This window comes from Lacerta agilis, chromosome 14 (assembly GCF_009819535.1).
Source record: "Lacerta agilis isolate rLacAgi1 chromosome 14, rLacAgi1.pri, whole genome shotgun sequence".
In the NCBI taxonomy this organism is placed as follows: Eukaryota; Metazoa; Chordata; class Lepidosauria; order Squamata; family Lacertidae; genus Lacerta; species Lacerta agilis.
Window position 1 is genome coordinate 17245624 of NC_046325.1, and position 15568 is coordinate 17261191.

Sequence of the window (15568 nt, forward strand, 5' to 3'; positions counted from 1 at the left end):
CCACAAGGGCCATCCAATCCAACCCCCTGCCAAGCAGGAAACACCTTCAAAGCATTGCTGACAGATGGCTGTCAAGCCTCCGCTTAAAGACCTCCAAAGAAGGAGACTCCACCACACTACTTGGCAGCAAATTCCACTGTCGAACAGCTCTTACTGTCAGGAGTAAACTAGCCTTTTGCTTCCTTCTGTCACCAACTAGATACTTCAGGGAAGCTTCAGGAGCCAGTGTGGTGTAGTGGTTAAGAGTGGTAGACTCGTAATCTGGGGAACTGGGTTCGTGTCTCTGCTCCTCCACATGCAGCTGCTGGGTGACCTTGGGCTAGTCACACTTCTCTGAAGTCTCTCAGCCCCACTCACCTCACAGAGTGTTTGTTGTGGGGGAGGAAGGGAAAGGAGAATGTTAGCCGCTTTGAGACTCCTTCGGGTAGTGATAAAGCGGGATATCAAATCCAAACTCTTCTTCTTCTTCCTCAAGCAGGTTGTTAAGGCAAGACCTATCCCACATTGTTTGTCCCTCTTCTCCCTAATATTCATCAGCATAGTGGAACTGAAAATGGGGGCTCTATTCAGCCAGTAGTAGAACTATCTATTATAAATTGGTCTAGCTTCCTTCTAGAAGTGTCTAATCTTGTATCTTCCCATGCATCTTAATTACACATTAATTAGGCTTGCCCGGGACCACCCAGGGAGCTTGATGGGCTACGTGAGGATGTGAATGCAGGTCTTGCTAGCCAAACATTCTAGCAGCCACCACTTTGCGCTGGCTCTCGTTACGGTTGGGTACGCCAGAGGCAGAGTGGATCTGAATCAGCCTTTCCCAACTTGCTGCCCCCCAGACATTTGGGGATGCAAATCTCATCAGCCCCAGCATCATACGGCTGTGCTGACTGAGGCTGATGGGAACTGTAGTCCAGAACACCTGGAAGGCACCAGGTTGCAAGAGGAAGGTTGGTTCTGACTACAGTCAGTATGACTTCATGCCTAACCAGTTGGAGGTGATAAGTTGGGGAGGATCCTGCCTTGAGCTGGATGTTGGGCTAAGGTGACTGTGCAGTCTTGCTAGTTAACCATTTATCTGTTTCTCCTCCCCATTCTCCTCTGTTACAGCAATCAGCTCCCACAATTGCAGCCAATGGGTAAGTCCCTTTAAAGCCTCTGGCCAATAGATTTTTATATTTGGGAAGGTGTGTTGAGATGTTTGTTTGGATGGATGGATGGATGGATGGATGGATGGACCTTGGAAGGCAGGGTTGGAAATTGGATCTGAGGGGCAAAGAGAGAGGAAAGGTGGGAGAGGGGGGGGATATTGCAGGCTTTCCACAGGCATCTGGTTGGCCACTGTGAGAACAGGATGCTGGACTAGATGGGTCATTGGCCAGATCCAGCAGGCTGTTCTTATACTGAAGGATAGGATTATTATTATTATTATTATTATTATTATTATTATTATTATTATTATTATTATTATTTTCTGTTACTACATAGAGGAGGGGCCCCATAAAACCTTAAGAATATTATTTTTGTGTGCAGCAGATAATATAGACTATTGCTGTTTTGCAGATGGGAGATCCTGTAACATACCGGCTCAATTAAAGTTTGGTGCTCTTGCACAACAAAGCCGCTTTCCTCTTAAATCTGACTTTTTGCAATAAGGAAAATGATGGGGAAATGTACCGGAAAGTATGGGATATAACCATTGCTTGATGCAACATCATATAAACTCCCAACATATAAATCAGAATGAATGTTCAATAAACAGGTTGTCTACAAGTGACCTAAGATGCATGGGCCCCTGTGCAACATTGGCGGGGGCAGCATATGGGAATAGAAAGCTAAATTTATACTGAACTGAAAGTACTGGCCATTCTGTTGCCTCTTCTGTGAGTGACAAAAGCTCTCCAGAGTCACAGGCCTTTCCCAACCATGCTGCACAAAACCCTTTCGTGCTGGGCTCTCATCCAGGCACCAATTAAATCACAGCTTCACAGACCTCCAGAGCCTTTGATGGACCCTAAGGGTGAGAATGGGACGTGGGTTGCGCTGTGGGTTAAACCACAGAGCCTAGGGCTTGCCAAGCAGAAGGTCAGCGGTTCAAATCCCCATGAAGGGGTGAGCTCCCATTGCTTGGTCCCAGCTCCTGCCAACCTAGCAGTTCGAAAGCACGTCAAAGTGCAAGTAGATAAATAGGTACCACTCCGGCGGGAAGGTAAATGGCGTTTCTGTGCGCTGCTCTGGTTCGCCAGAAGCAGCTTAGTCATGCTGGCCACATGACCCAGAAGCTGTACGCCGGCTCCCTCGGCCAGTAAAGCAAGATAAGCACCGCAACCCCAGAGTCATCTGCGACTAGACCTAATGGTCAGGGGTCCCTTCCACCAATAATAATAATAATAATAATAATAATAATAATAATAATAATACATTTTTATTTATATCCCGCCCTTTCTGGTTTAGAAACCGGGCTCAGGGCGGCTAACAACAAAAATACAACATTGATTAAAACAAATTAAAAACAGCTTAATTGTAACATCACCAGGGCTAACTGGCCATGTTAGTCCTGCTAAAGCCAACATGGAGACCAGGGAGAATTTAACTGTGGGGACCCAGAAGGGTTTCTTCATAGAGAAAAAGGGAAGGGAAACAGGAATACAGGATCAGGCTAAATTAAAGGCCAGGCGGAATAGCTCTGTCTTACAGGCTCTGCGGAAGGGGATCAAGTCCTGCAGGGCCCTAGTTTCATGGGACAGAGCATTCCACGAGGTCGGAGCCATCACTGAAAAGGCCCTGGCCCTGGTGGAGGATAATCTGGCACCTTTACCTTTAAGGGTGGGGGAACTTGAAAGAAGTGTGTGTGTGTGTGTGTGTGTGAGAGAGAGAGAGAGAGAGAGAGAGAGAGAGAGAGAGAGAGAGAGAGAGGGCTGGGATTGGAATGGCCTTGGCCATTGTCATGATGAAGGACACCTTTCTCAGCATAATAGGCATTTCATGTAGAGAGTCTTCCCAGCTGGGAAAATTTGTGAGCCATTTGATCACGGGAAATTTAGATAAATTCTGTGTTGTTCTTTTCTGTTTCTGTCTCTTTCTCTGTCTCTCTGCATTGGGTGAAGCTGGGTCCGGTGGTGAGCAGGGAAGTCAGTGATAGGACTAGTAAGGTGGTGGGGGTGGGGTTTTTGCTAGGTGAGGGTGGTGTTCTGTACAAGTCTGTATAAATTGCAGGTGGCTGTTAAGGTGAGTGGGAGTAAGGGAGCTTCGGGTCAGTAATCAGCAGCCATTTAACATTGAGTGGGGACTTGAAATTACCTCCCCAAATTGGAACCTGTTTGCATTTGTGGCTATGAACCTGCCTAGCCACTGTCACATCAATGAATTCTGAATGCAAAATGTTAGCAGCTGCCAAAGAATCCAACTTATTAAAACTTTAATAATTTTATCTGTTTAAAAAAAAAGGAAGGAATTTTTTTTTAAAAAAAATTAATGTTCCTAGACTTCTTCACTGATGGGAGAAGTACTTTAAAAAAATGACACGAGATTAATAAATCACTGAAGAGTAAATTCAGATCCAGTGTGGCCAAGAAAGAGGTTTCTGAGGAAAACATACAGTCCTTGTTGTTCATTATACCAACTCCCATGCTTAGTTTAATCCTCTGCTCCCTAACTGTCCAGTGAGTCCTAATACTTGCCAAGAACAAGGATTGTGGTAGACTGAAACAAAATTTTCTGGCACCTCAGCTGCAAACTAATTAATTTATCTTTAACCAGTAGTATAGCAATTTTAGATAGATAGATAGATAGACAGACAGACAGACAGACAGACAGATAGATTTGTCCTTACGACCACCCTGGGATTTGAGGTAATTCAGTTCTATACTATTCCAACTATAGCACACACACACACACACACACACACACCAATAATCTTGAGAATTGCATTTTGATGAGGATGGTAAGAACTGTGAGTGGTCTCTAGCTCCCTCACCCCAGGAACCACCTCTTAGGGAGATAAAATATTAAACTTTTTTTCAAACATATTGAGTATAGATATGCCCCTTAATGATTTACTTGAGGTCCACAAGGTTGAAATATAACTAATTTAACAAAGGGAGATGGGGGCAACAACAGATACCTTGAACTAAAGTAGACATGTACAATGGGGGGGGGGAACACTTCTGGCCCCATAAGTGTTGGGGTGTGTGTGCACATACTGCCCAAAAAATGAGGAAACGACTGCTCACTGATACATACTGTGTCAGGGAAGGAGTGGGTTCCCTCATAGTTCTTGAAATAAATCAAAACCAGATGCCTCTTTTTTAGCTGAACAAGAAATTCTGGATTTCAGGCAAGACAAAAGATAGACTAAGGTCCCAACGGGTCATTGAAATAATCTAGGCGAGTGACCTCTCCCCTTTTTATTACTTAGGGTGGATTTTCCACAAGTATTTATGATGTGGTGCTGTTTGCATAGAGAAGTCATGAAAAGGTTCCAATAAAGTGTTGAGATCCAAGGTCTCCACTTCCTGGAAAACCCTTCAGAAAAGGGGCCGAGCAACACTTACATTAAAAAGAGTAAACAACTTTGAGTCCCGAGTCATGTCTTCCCAAAAAGAAGACTGGGAATTGTACTTCTGCAAAAGTGCCATGAATTCTTGGCTAAAGCCTTGGCTTCCCGTTACATTCACTACATAATAGAATCCCACAACTGGACACATGGCGGCGAAGGAGGAAGCACTAGTAGCCTCTGTCTGACTACCACTCCTCTTGGCAGCTGATTTTCTGTGTTCCTTTTCCCTACCAATTGGGAGGGGAAAGTAGCAGCTAAAGAGAGAAAGAGAGAGAACTCAGTCATTAGAGCCAGAGGCTCTTAATCTCAGGGCTGTGGGTTCGATCCCCATATTGGGCAAAAAGAATCCTGCGTTGCAGGGGGTTGGACTAAATTGACCATCCTGCTCCCTTTTAACTCTATGGTCCTACGAAAGGGACAGCTGGCAGCTTCTCCTTCACTCTGTGTGTGCGATTCCTGTCCCTTCCAGCTTCCTTTGCCTGTTGATGGCAAGCCCTTCAGAAGTCACCATAGGCAGAGTTCTCATGTGTTGGGATTCCCCTAATAACAGCGAGTGTAACATGTACCCAGACTCTTGTAAGTGCCATGTGGCTGGATTGAAGATACATGCGTTCATCTACGCATACGTTTCTGCTTACCTGTGCCCTCCCCTTTCAGCACTGGACAGATGGCGTGAACTGGTCATAGTCACATACACCAGATCGTACAACATGTTCTATGTACAGAGGGGCTCCTGTCAACCCCCCCCCCACGCACACACCAATAAGCCCAATGTCACCACATTTCCACTCCATGTCACCTTCTAGCCCTTGCAAGGTTTTACTTTAGGAAATATGGAGGGTGATTAATAATGCTGGGAGCAATTTTAGGGTTGCTACCTTTCCACCTGCTGGAGGAGTAGCTAACATTTTTGCCCTCCAGCTGTTGTTGGACTCCAACTCCCATCAGCCCCAGCCAGTGGTCAGGGATGACGGGAGTTGTAGTCCACAATGGAGGACAACCATGCTGGACCTAGGCTGCTGCATGGTTCCCAGTACTTCTGCTGAGGAGTTCAAGCAGGGAAGCAATAAGAGCACAGAATTAATACGCTGGATCCTACACAGTTTGGCTTTCTGCACACATTACAGAAGTAAGGCCCGCACGGTTCCTTCTCAGACTGCATCTGCGCACCACAGAGAGTGTGGGTGTGTAAGCAGTCTGGAGCAGAGCCAGGCAGACATTGCTGAACATGATGTCCCCTTCAGTGAGGGCTTGGGAGACAGTGAGGCACATTGCCCTCCTAAATAGGCCTCCTGTGGAATTACTTGTTTTCACTTAACATTAACACGAATGCCGCCATAGATGGGAGCACACTTTGGTAATGGCCAGGCACTGTAATTTGGGTACAGCGCACAGGGAGTTCTTAATATGGAACAGCACACAAGTAGCAGGTTCAAGAGAACATGACAATCTCTTCAGCCCCTGGACAGCCATGGCTTGGCAGGAAGCTAAATAAACACAAAGGAAGTCCATTCCAGGCTGTGTGTACAATGTGGGAGGACAGAAGTGGGAGAACTGGGTTTTCTAGAAAGGCTGTGAGAGAGAACGAGTCAGGGCAGCAGGGCTTGGGAACAACGAGGCTGCCTGGGTTAGCTTGAAACAAAATGGGGTTTTGTTAGGGCTGAATAATGTAAGGAACAGACCAGGAATTAAGGGCTCTTGGCTTTACTGGTTTAAGGTAGCGTAATAGGAGCTGGCTGGTTATAACAGGGAGGTGTAAAGGAATGTAGGTATCACAGAAGGCAAGGCCAGATGCTCTGGTGATGGGCGCAGAAGGGAAATATAACAGGATGAAAACAAGAGGACAGCGGTTAAAGAAAGATGGCGCCCAGAAGAGAGCCAAGAGGGGGACGCTAGGCAGCCAGCTAAGGTAGGATTGGGGGGGGGGGTGAAGGGCTCTAATTCCTTTTCTTCTCCATCTCCTATCATCTGTTCTGAAGCGCTTTGCAAACTTTGTATCCCAGTGGGTTCCATTTGTGATCTTCATCCAACTGGGAGGAGGACCGCAATATGGAGGGGCGAGAGACCCTTTTGTCTTGCAGGAAATTCCATTCACTATAGGAAACAGGCAGGTGGTGCGCGGCCACATTGTCCATTATCTGGCCCTTCCTTCAATATTACATTTTTTTTCCTGTTCAGAACTGATGTCATCATGAATTTGCATCATTGCCCCCATTCAGCTAGACAAAAAGTGATGAAAAACTAGGACTGAACGGTTGAAATAACTTTCGGTTGATTCATCACCCTAACCTTTTTAGCAGATTAGTCAAGTGATAAGAATTTCAGTGAACTTTCATATTGCCAAGCCCAAATTTGCATGCCTTTCTGAGATATTGAAGGAAGTGTGCAATATTTGCTTACAACATTTACTGGCAACCACTCTTTATTAGAAAGGCTGTGCTTAATAGTTTCTTGTTCATTCCTCTTATACTAATGTCACTGAACCCCAAAGTAACCTTGAAGAAAGTGTTCCACAACTTGAACTAAAGCTTTAATTGATATCTTAATTGGTTTTAAAATGGATTTGCCGCCCAGTCAACAAATCCCCCGTTCGTTTCAGAATTGACATACCTCATACTCGCTCTTTTATTGTTCTGGCCTCTGAATTTGTGGCAAAGTCCATTGCTTCAAATGTAACCACAGCGTCAGCCTATCTGGTGTGGCCAGGAAGGGTTCTGTGGAGGTTTCTCAGGGTTACTCTGCCTTTAAAAGTTTCCGTCTTGTGTCTCTAAATTAATTGCTTCCTGTTCAGCACAGCCTGGGCATCACTGATGAATTTCCCTTTGAATGGTTCGATTCCTGTTTCCTGCGAGGGGATCTTAATTTATGGTTTCCTCCCCTTATTTTTCTTATGAAAATTATTATCCAGTAATACTTAAATGAAAGGGGGGGGGAATTAACAGTAGTTCTGAACAAAATGCATGCTTCCTTTGTTCTTAGACTGCAAGCGCATCTATCACAGCAGCATCTTATAAGAGGTTCCTTTTCCCACCTCTCGTCTTCCCTGTCAAATGAGAACGTTTCTTTCAAAATGGCACTTGCTGTCTGATGCTATTATAAATGGTTGTATTTAAATGTGTGTGTGTGTGTGTGTGCACGCACACACACATACACACACCATCTGCTCCATGTATCAAGAGCACCTTTTTAATCAGTCAAATTGTTTTTATTGGGTTTATCTATCTGATTAATTAACTAAACGTTGCAGCTCTAGATTAAACCAAATGAAGATCGCAAAACTACATAAATGCCGCAGGCATGCAAATCCAGGAGAAAGATTATTTTGGGAACAGCAATGGACGGAGTGAAATTAAACTGTTTCCTTGTTCGTTTGGAATACATACAACCTGCCCATCATCTGTATGGAAACTAATGCACGGTAGAAAACCTAAAAATAAACAAGCTGTACTATGATCAGCTATAATCAGTTCAACACATCACCCAAACAAATAAAGACAGTTTTAAAGACACAGAGAGGGTTGCATGATCATCAAATTAAAAACTCTTGAAATGTCTGGGTGAAGTAAGTCTTGAGCCGGCACTGAAATGATAGCATCTGTGCCAGCCCCACTTCTAAAAGGAGGGCATTCCACAAGCACATTGATGCAGACAGAGCCCTTCTGTATGGCCATTTTTTTTACAGTTTAAGCTGGAGATGCTGGATTTCCAGCTCCCACCCTAACCCTCACTGATATTCTAGAAAGCCCACAAGTCATGGACCTTCCTGCCCATAACCCCATGTGCTCTTTCTTCCCTCCTGACAGACATAAACACCCAGAGAGCAAGTCTGTGATCTCCACCCATGACTTCACAGCCAGAAACAACAACGAACTCTCAGTAGTTCATGGGGACATGTTGCAGGTGAGTTAATGTCCCAGAACACTTGCAGTGCCAGAAGATTCCCACCCCCCGCTCCTGATCTGGTCAGAATAGAAAGGAATGTGATTTGCAGGTTGGACACCGCTGCAGGGAAGCTGCTTTCATTGGGGACTCGGGGCATTTGGAAATACAGTGGTACCTCAGGTTAAGAACTTAATTCGTTCTGGAGGTCCGTTCTTAACCTGAAGCACCACTTTAGCTAATGGGGCCTCCTGCTGCCGCTGCGCCACCAGAGCACAATTTCTGTTCTTATCCTGAGGCAAAGTTCTTAACCTGAAGCGTTATTTCTGGGTTAGCGGAGTTGGTAACCTGAAGCGTATGTAACCTGAGGTACCACTGTACCCTGTTGCCTGGTCCCAAGCCAGAATATCCTAGGCAACAAAGCATACTTGTGCATTAGACTTCTTGATCTCGCCTCCCACCACACTTGTAGGCCATGAATGAGCCCTAAGTGGCTCAACAGAAATGTGCATGGGCTGGGAGCCTACCAAAAACGTTGTGGGTTAGGTAACATTTATAGAATTGTTTGTGAAATGGAATCGGGGCCTCCCCTGACAGAGAACTTGAGAACCGAGTGGAATTTTGTTTTTGCTTAGCTAGGAACGCGTTTCCTTTTTCTTTGCTGTTAGGTCCTGGATGACAGCAAGAAGTGGTGGAAAGTTCAGAACCGCTACGGTCAGGTTGGCTACGTCCCTTATAATATTCTTGCCCCAGTTCTAAACCACAACAGCACTCCTCAGGTCAACGGAACCAGCCCAGCAATATCCAAGGTGAGGCTTACAGCACTAATTAGAGCTTGCTTGTCTGTCTGTCTGTCTGCCTGCCTGCCTGCCTACCTGTTTGCCTGCCTGCCTGCCTGCCTGCTTGCTTGCTTGCTTTATTTGTTGTAGAGCTATGTGCCACTTTTCTAATAAAATATCCAACATGACTGGCTGGCTGGAACAGTAAACAGGAGCACTTCAAATAACATCGTTTTATTAGAGGTCCCACTTGTACCTCTGCATAGTAGATGCTGGGCAGAAACAGGGAATAGATGTTGCCTTCCTGCCCTGCATACTTTCCCGATTCCCAGGAAAAAAAATATGTCTACATGCTGTTGGAAAGATGATTTTGGACTAAATGGATCTTTGGTCTGATCCAACAGCACAACTCTTATGCTCAAATGATCCTGGCCATGGCACCTTGAAGAAGCCTGGGTAATGTTAGACTCACATGGGCCTGTTTAGGGAATGGATACAGAAGATTTTTTTTAATGTATTTTTAAATTAAATAAATAAGATTTCCCTGGAAGGTTGGAAAAGGTCCACTTTTAAAATCCATTCTCATCCATGTAGATTTGGCGGAAATGCCGCCCCCCAAGCAGTTTAATGCTTATGGCCACTTTTTAAAACCAACATGGCATAAGAACATGCACGGGACCCAAACTGTTCAGACATGCTTAAAAACCAAGACAGTCTGGAAGGCAGTGGGGAAGCAGGGGAGAAATTCAATCCAGTTTGCAGTTGAAGGTGAACCTATCAAATGTTCACTTCCCAAACCAATATGAGGACTGAAACACAGCCATCCTGCAGAAGAAATCCACACTTAATCTGAATTTTGCGATGCAGTTCTCCAACCAAACAGTGTTCACAAAAAAATGTATATATTGGGCGAAGGTGTGTATAGGAATGAAAATGAGATCTAAAAATACTTACCATTAGAAGAAATTGCTTGCAAAAAGGTGTACTGCAGGCCAAAATGTGCTTATTAGGAGAAATTCACACTAAAGTGAAGAATTTAAAATTCACAAATTGTTGCAGGAATAAGGAGGACTGAATTTAAGATTTGGGTGTGTGTGTGTGTGGAAATGTGAAACTGAGAGAACTGAAATTGTCCAATCCTTCCATCCCTAGTGGGAAGGCAGATGTACTGGCAATATTAGCATAGCATGTTTCTTTCTGAGTTGACCTCCCACCAGGAGATGGGCTTTTCAGGAGGCCGAGCTGTTAATATTTGCTTCTTCCCTCTACCTCTACTTAGAAAAGTCCACCTCAGCCGCCACCCAAGACCAAAGGTCTGTACACAAATGGAAGAAATTGGGCCAGCACAGAAGCACTTAACATGGACCTGAGCGAGCGAGGTAAGGCTGCCTTTGTATGTGGAACTGGGGAACTTTTTTCACCGTTTTACCGGAGCTCTGGTTCAAGCCGTGTAGGAGAAATCCCAGCACTAGAGCAGGGGACACAACAGCTTAGGCGGCAAGCCGCAAGGATTATAGGCAATAAATTGTGTAAAAAACAAACAAACTGCATATAAAGTGAAATTTGCACTAAAATTCTGACGAGGACATTTTTTAAAAACACGAAAAATTTAAGGGTTCGGAAAGCACAGGGGGAACAACCGGGGAGAGGTCTATGAGGTGCTCACGCCTCCATTAGAAATTGTGGGTTGGTGAAACGTTCAATGTCACTTGATAAATTGAAAGCCTCCTATACTGTACTTCGAAAGCTTATACTTGAATGCATTATCATTCTAGATCCCCAAAAATGTATTAAAACCTGCTTTATTGGGGGGGGGGAGAGTTATTTGCAACAAATTATCTTAATGGCTTGGATCTAAAGAGCTAGTTAGGGTCATGCAAGGAGTTTCTGCTACCAGTGGAATTGACGTTCTTAAGTCATCACCAACTGCTTTTGAAACTTTCCCCATTGCTATGTGGCATGGGGAACATGGCTACTCAGTCCAGAGTTGGTTTTAGTTAAAATTCTTCACCACCACGCACACACATATATGTGTGTGTTTATACGAGTTTGTGGTATAGAAAGGAATTAATGATCATAATAAGAAGGCCACATTTCCTAAGGGACACCCAAACCTTGGCTCTAGGGCAAAGCACTTTCTATTACAACATTTTAAACAACTGAACACTAATTGGTGGTTGTGACTAACAGAGACTAACAGGCTCTTAAGGGAAGCTGAGCCTTTGGAATATTGGTAGCTGCCAGGGCCTCAGATTCTGCTAGCTTTGAAGCCAAAAGCACGTCAAAACTGCTCATGGTTGTCCCACCAACGCTCCCCGGGCTCTGAGCTTTCTTCCCTTGGTGGTTTCTCAGCTGGTTCCTGTACCCATTCCTCTGCGTCCAACCAGTCCGTGACAAAGGGATCTCCTTTTGGTTCCTGTCAGACAAGCTGTAAGCATCACTTAGCATTTTTCACAAGAGGGTTTTTTTTGAGTTTGAAAGGTATAAACACAGTCGTCCTTCCCTCTCAGAAGCACAGTATAAGGATGCAAAACACTCGACTTACGTGAGAACTGGAATAGAGTCGCATGGATGAAGGATTTAGACTGAAATGTGCAGTTTCAGGTGTGGTGGACTGGCTTTTTGCTATCTGAAAGCTGTTATATAACTGTCCTCATATTGCACGACATGACACAGGATTCTGTGGGAGAATTTCTGAACCGCACAAATAGCGATTGGAGTCTGCTGTATCTGATAGTGGGAAGTAGGGTTAATTGGTCTGCCTACCCATCCAAACGTTTGCAATTGACTCATTGGCGCCGTTTGTGACATCACTTCCTGCCCCGGCAGAGCGCTTCAACACGGTGAACGAGGAGCTCGCCCTGAGGCTGGCCAATGGGACAACTAGCCATAGCAGGAACCTTCACATCCAGCGGGCTGAAGACACCAATGTGCCTTTAGGATACGATTCAGACCCTGCTCAAGTTCGGACCTGGCTGGAGGCCAAAGGATTCAGCCCATTGTGAGTTGGCCTCTGTTTTCCTTTGAGAGGTTATGTAGGTTGGCCGTGAAAGTCCAGACATATATTCCTTGGTATCTACCAAAGCAGCTTCCTGCCTTTCCCATATTGTCTGGCATTACTTTCTTCGGATTCATGTTGCACATTTGCCAGTCATGAGGCCTGCATGTGTCAACTTAACCTACCCAGTTTTCCTGGTTGGCCTGTCTTATGAGCACCTTCTTTACTGGCCTCTATCTGAAGCAGCTTCCACTTTCCTGAATAGCTCAATAGCTCGTAGCTTCTTAATGGTTTGCCGTTAACCAGTTGCTAGCTGTGGTTTCTTTTCCTGTGCTCCTGGTTAAGGTTTCTGATTGGCTGTGGTGACTCCCTATTCCCTCATTAACCTAACACCAGTCATGGGGAGTTCCATGAGATGCCATACTCTCCGATGGGTTGCTGTTTGTCTGCTGTAGATATTTTAATTGATGTTTTAGACATTCCGCTATCCATCTGCATGGTTATTCCATCCCACAGCTTAAGACCTGTAGTGGTGCGACTTAGTTGTATGTACATACCATATACAATTGCAGTAATCCTGGGGACTTTGGTTAACCTCTCACAGAACTACAATTGCTGGCACCCTTAGCAAGCTACAGTTGTCAGGATTCTTGGTGGGTGTGCTTTAAATGTATGGTGTGTATTTGGCAACATTTGTTTCCTGCTTGTTTCCTGTTTAAGGTTTTGTGAGTGTAAATAGCAGAAATTCCCTTTCCTCCCCATAACCACCCCCCCCCATAACTCAATCTTTCTTCACAGGACTGTAAGTGCCCTGGGGGTCCTAAGCGGAGCTCAGCTTTTCTCCCTGAAGAAGGATGAGTTCAGAGCTGTCAGCCCAGAGGAAGGAGTTCGAGTCTACAGCCAGGTCACAGTCCAGAGAGCCCTATTGGAGGTACAAGGAGCCCTGAAGCTTCTCCTAAGGGTTGGGAGGGTGGTGATGCAAGTTAAGACTTCTCGTATACCTGAGCAGGAATCAGTCTACTGAGGTTTAGCCAAAAAAAACAACAACCAAGGAAGTCTCCTGGGGTCTAGGCAAGCCACAAACAAATTTTCCATGACACTACAGTTTTCTGAGAATTAAATGCACCACGGTGGGATTGGGGGAGTTTGGGGCATGGTTGAAGCCAGGACAATATTATATCCATTCTTCATTTTCATTATTTTCTTCCAGGATTCTGGGAAAGTATCAGAGCTAGAGGCTGTGATGGCGAAACAGAAAAGGAAACTGGAGGGTTTGAATCAGTAGATGGGAGATCGCCCCGTTTGGTGTGTTGAAACATTGAGAAACTGCATGGTAACAGGCTCTGAAGCCACACCGCCATCTCAGACTTGACGATTCCTCTCTCTCCCCACAGCACCCAAGACCTGCATTCTACAGCAGCGTTTGTTTTGAGCTAAACCTCTTGTTGTTGAGCATATGTTCCTGTAAAGCAAATTACCGTCTTCAAATCATATCCCAGATTTTCTCTCAATTTCCCTTTTGAAATAGTCATCAGAAAAAAAGCATCTCTTCTCTCAGTCAGTAGAACATGAGACTCTGAATTGTAGGATTGTGGGTTCGAGCCCCATGTTGGGTAAAATATTCCTGTATTGCAGGGGGTTGGACTAGATGACCCTATTCTACGATTCACCTAGCCCACACTTCTTTCCGCCCCAAATGCGGGGGGAAATGGAATAGCAGCAACCCTTCCTCATTATAACAGAGAACATTCATGCCGCATTCATTTTATCTCCTTTCATACAAAATGAAATAATGTTTACCTTTTACAGAAGGTAATGGAGCTAGGTCTGGCTCCCTAGGAAAACTAGATTGAATTATTATCATTAATTAAATTTTCCAAGCTTTGCAACAGATCTCCATGGAAATTCCACTCACCAAATCAACCGTTCTTCCAATTCTGTGCATTCCTATTTATTGTTTGCTATCTCTTTCTTTCTCCTCACTCATCCCCGAATTTTTCAGTTAAATCTAGGCCTGGATATTGTCAGATGTGTTATTTGTCTTGCAGTTGCACTGCATCATCATCTTTGCAGCTATAAATCTGCATTTTTACGCACTGCATCATAGTGGTTGTAGTCAAAACTTTTGTCTCCACTTTCCATCAGGGTGAGTTGGCAACTCAGTATTTCTCAGCAAGAAATCTTCTGTTGCCAGGATTTATCCATCTATCTTTACTTGAATAAGAGAATAGCTCGGCTGAAATGTATTAAGCATCTCAGGAATGTTTCCTTCTTCAGAAGAGACACGGGAAGCTATGGAACAAGCCTTTCTAAAAGATCATTCCTTCACCCTTAAAGGATTTTTTCCCATTGACAAACTCAGACTTTCATTCCATGGAGTTAATGGAAGCTGACATTGGGCACTACCACCTCCTGTCACCAGGTGGCAGTCTCTATTTGAGGCAAACCAAGTTACCCTTCACAAGCTGTATGTGGAAAATGTCGTTTCCCCCACTTTCACTGTGTACATAGAAGCTTTGCCAGGTTTTAACAACTTGGCCCTTTCATCTCTAGTTGTATCTCTTTTAGGGGGGGAATTGAATCAGATCAGCTGCTTTCAAGGAGTCTTGTGCAAGAGAATATGATATTCTGTGTATGTGTATATATATGTCAAAGCTTGATGATTTATTTGGGAACGAGTTATGCTGAATTTCCATTGTGGTGGATTGGGAGGCGAGGGGGTTGGCAATATAACCACACACACACACACACCCCAGTTTTCACACCTGTTAAAGAATTTGTTGAAGAACACAATGATTTCGACTGCTTTAGAACTGTTTCCATTATTCAAACTTCCTCTGTTTAGCTTTAAGTGTCACTTTGCAAGCAGCTCTGCTCAGATGGTTCGCCCTTGATGTGTGCCTTTTAAAATTAACATGTTGAAGAAATTTTGGCCAAATGGCTCAAAGCTGTCCCCCCCAAAAAAATTAACCTAGTGTTAAAGGGAATATGTATTTGAAAGCATATTTGTATTAATTTAACATTGGCTGCCATTAACGCTTTGTAAAGAATAGGCTGCATATTTTTTTTACAGTTATTCTCCTCCTCCACCAGCTGCCGTAGCCTAATTTTGACAGTTCCCATAAAGTCCAAGTCAGTAATTGGCAGCCCATTGGCCAAATATAGTCCTCTGAGCAGTGCAGTCTACTGTTGCAAACCTAAGGTGGAAAGGAAAGTTTAGAGCAGGTGTGGGGAAGCTTTGGCACTCCAGCTGTTACTGAACTTTTGGGCATGCTTGCTGGGGCTGATGGGAGTTGTAGTTCAACAACATCTGGAGGGCTTCTCCACACCTGCATTAGAATATTAAGCATTATAAAA

The 15568-nt window shown here is 44.5% G+C and overlaps 1 protein-coding gene across 1 annotated transcript in view; it reads left to right on the plus strand.

Annotated features, from left to right (window-relative positions):
• EPS8L1 (EPS8 like 1) overlaps positions 1-13641 on the plus strand; it is a 31941-nt gene extending 18300 nt beyond the window's left edge. Inside the window, exons 15-21 of the mRNA XM_033170682.1 lie at positions 1108-1136; positions 8359-8455; positions 9103-9243; positions 10493-10592; positions 12043-12214; positions 13010-13142; positions 13422-13641. Coding sequence (XP_033026573.1) covers positions 1108-1136; positions 8359-8455; positions 9103-9243; positions 10493-10592; positions 12043-12214; positions 13010-13142; positions 13422-13496 — 747 coding nt within the window. The 3' untranslated portion in view covers positions 13497-13641. The remainder of the gene's footprint in view (positions 1-1107; positions 1137-8358; positions 8456-9102; positions 9244-10492; positions 10593-12042; positions 12215-13009; positions 13143-13421) is intronic.
• Positions 13642-15568: the final 1927 nt, after the last annotated feature.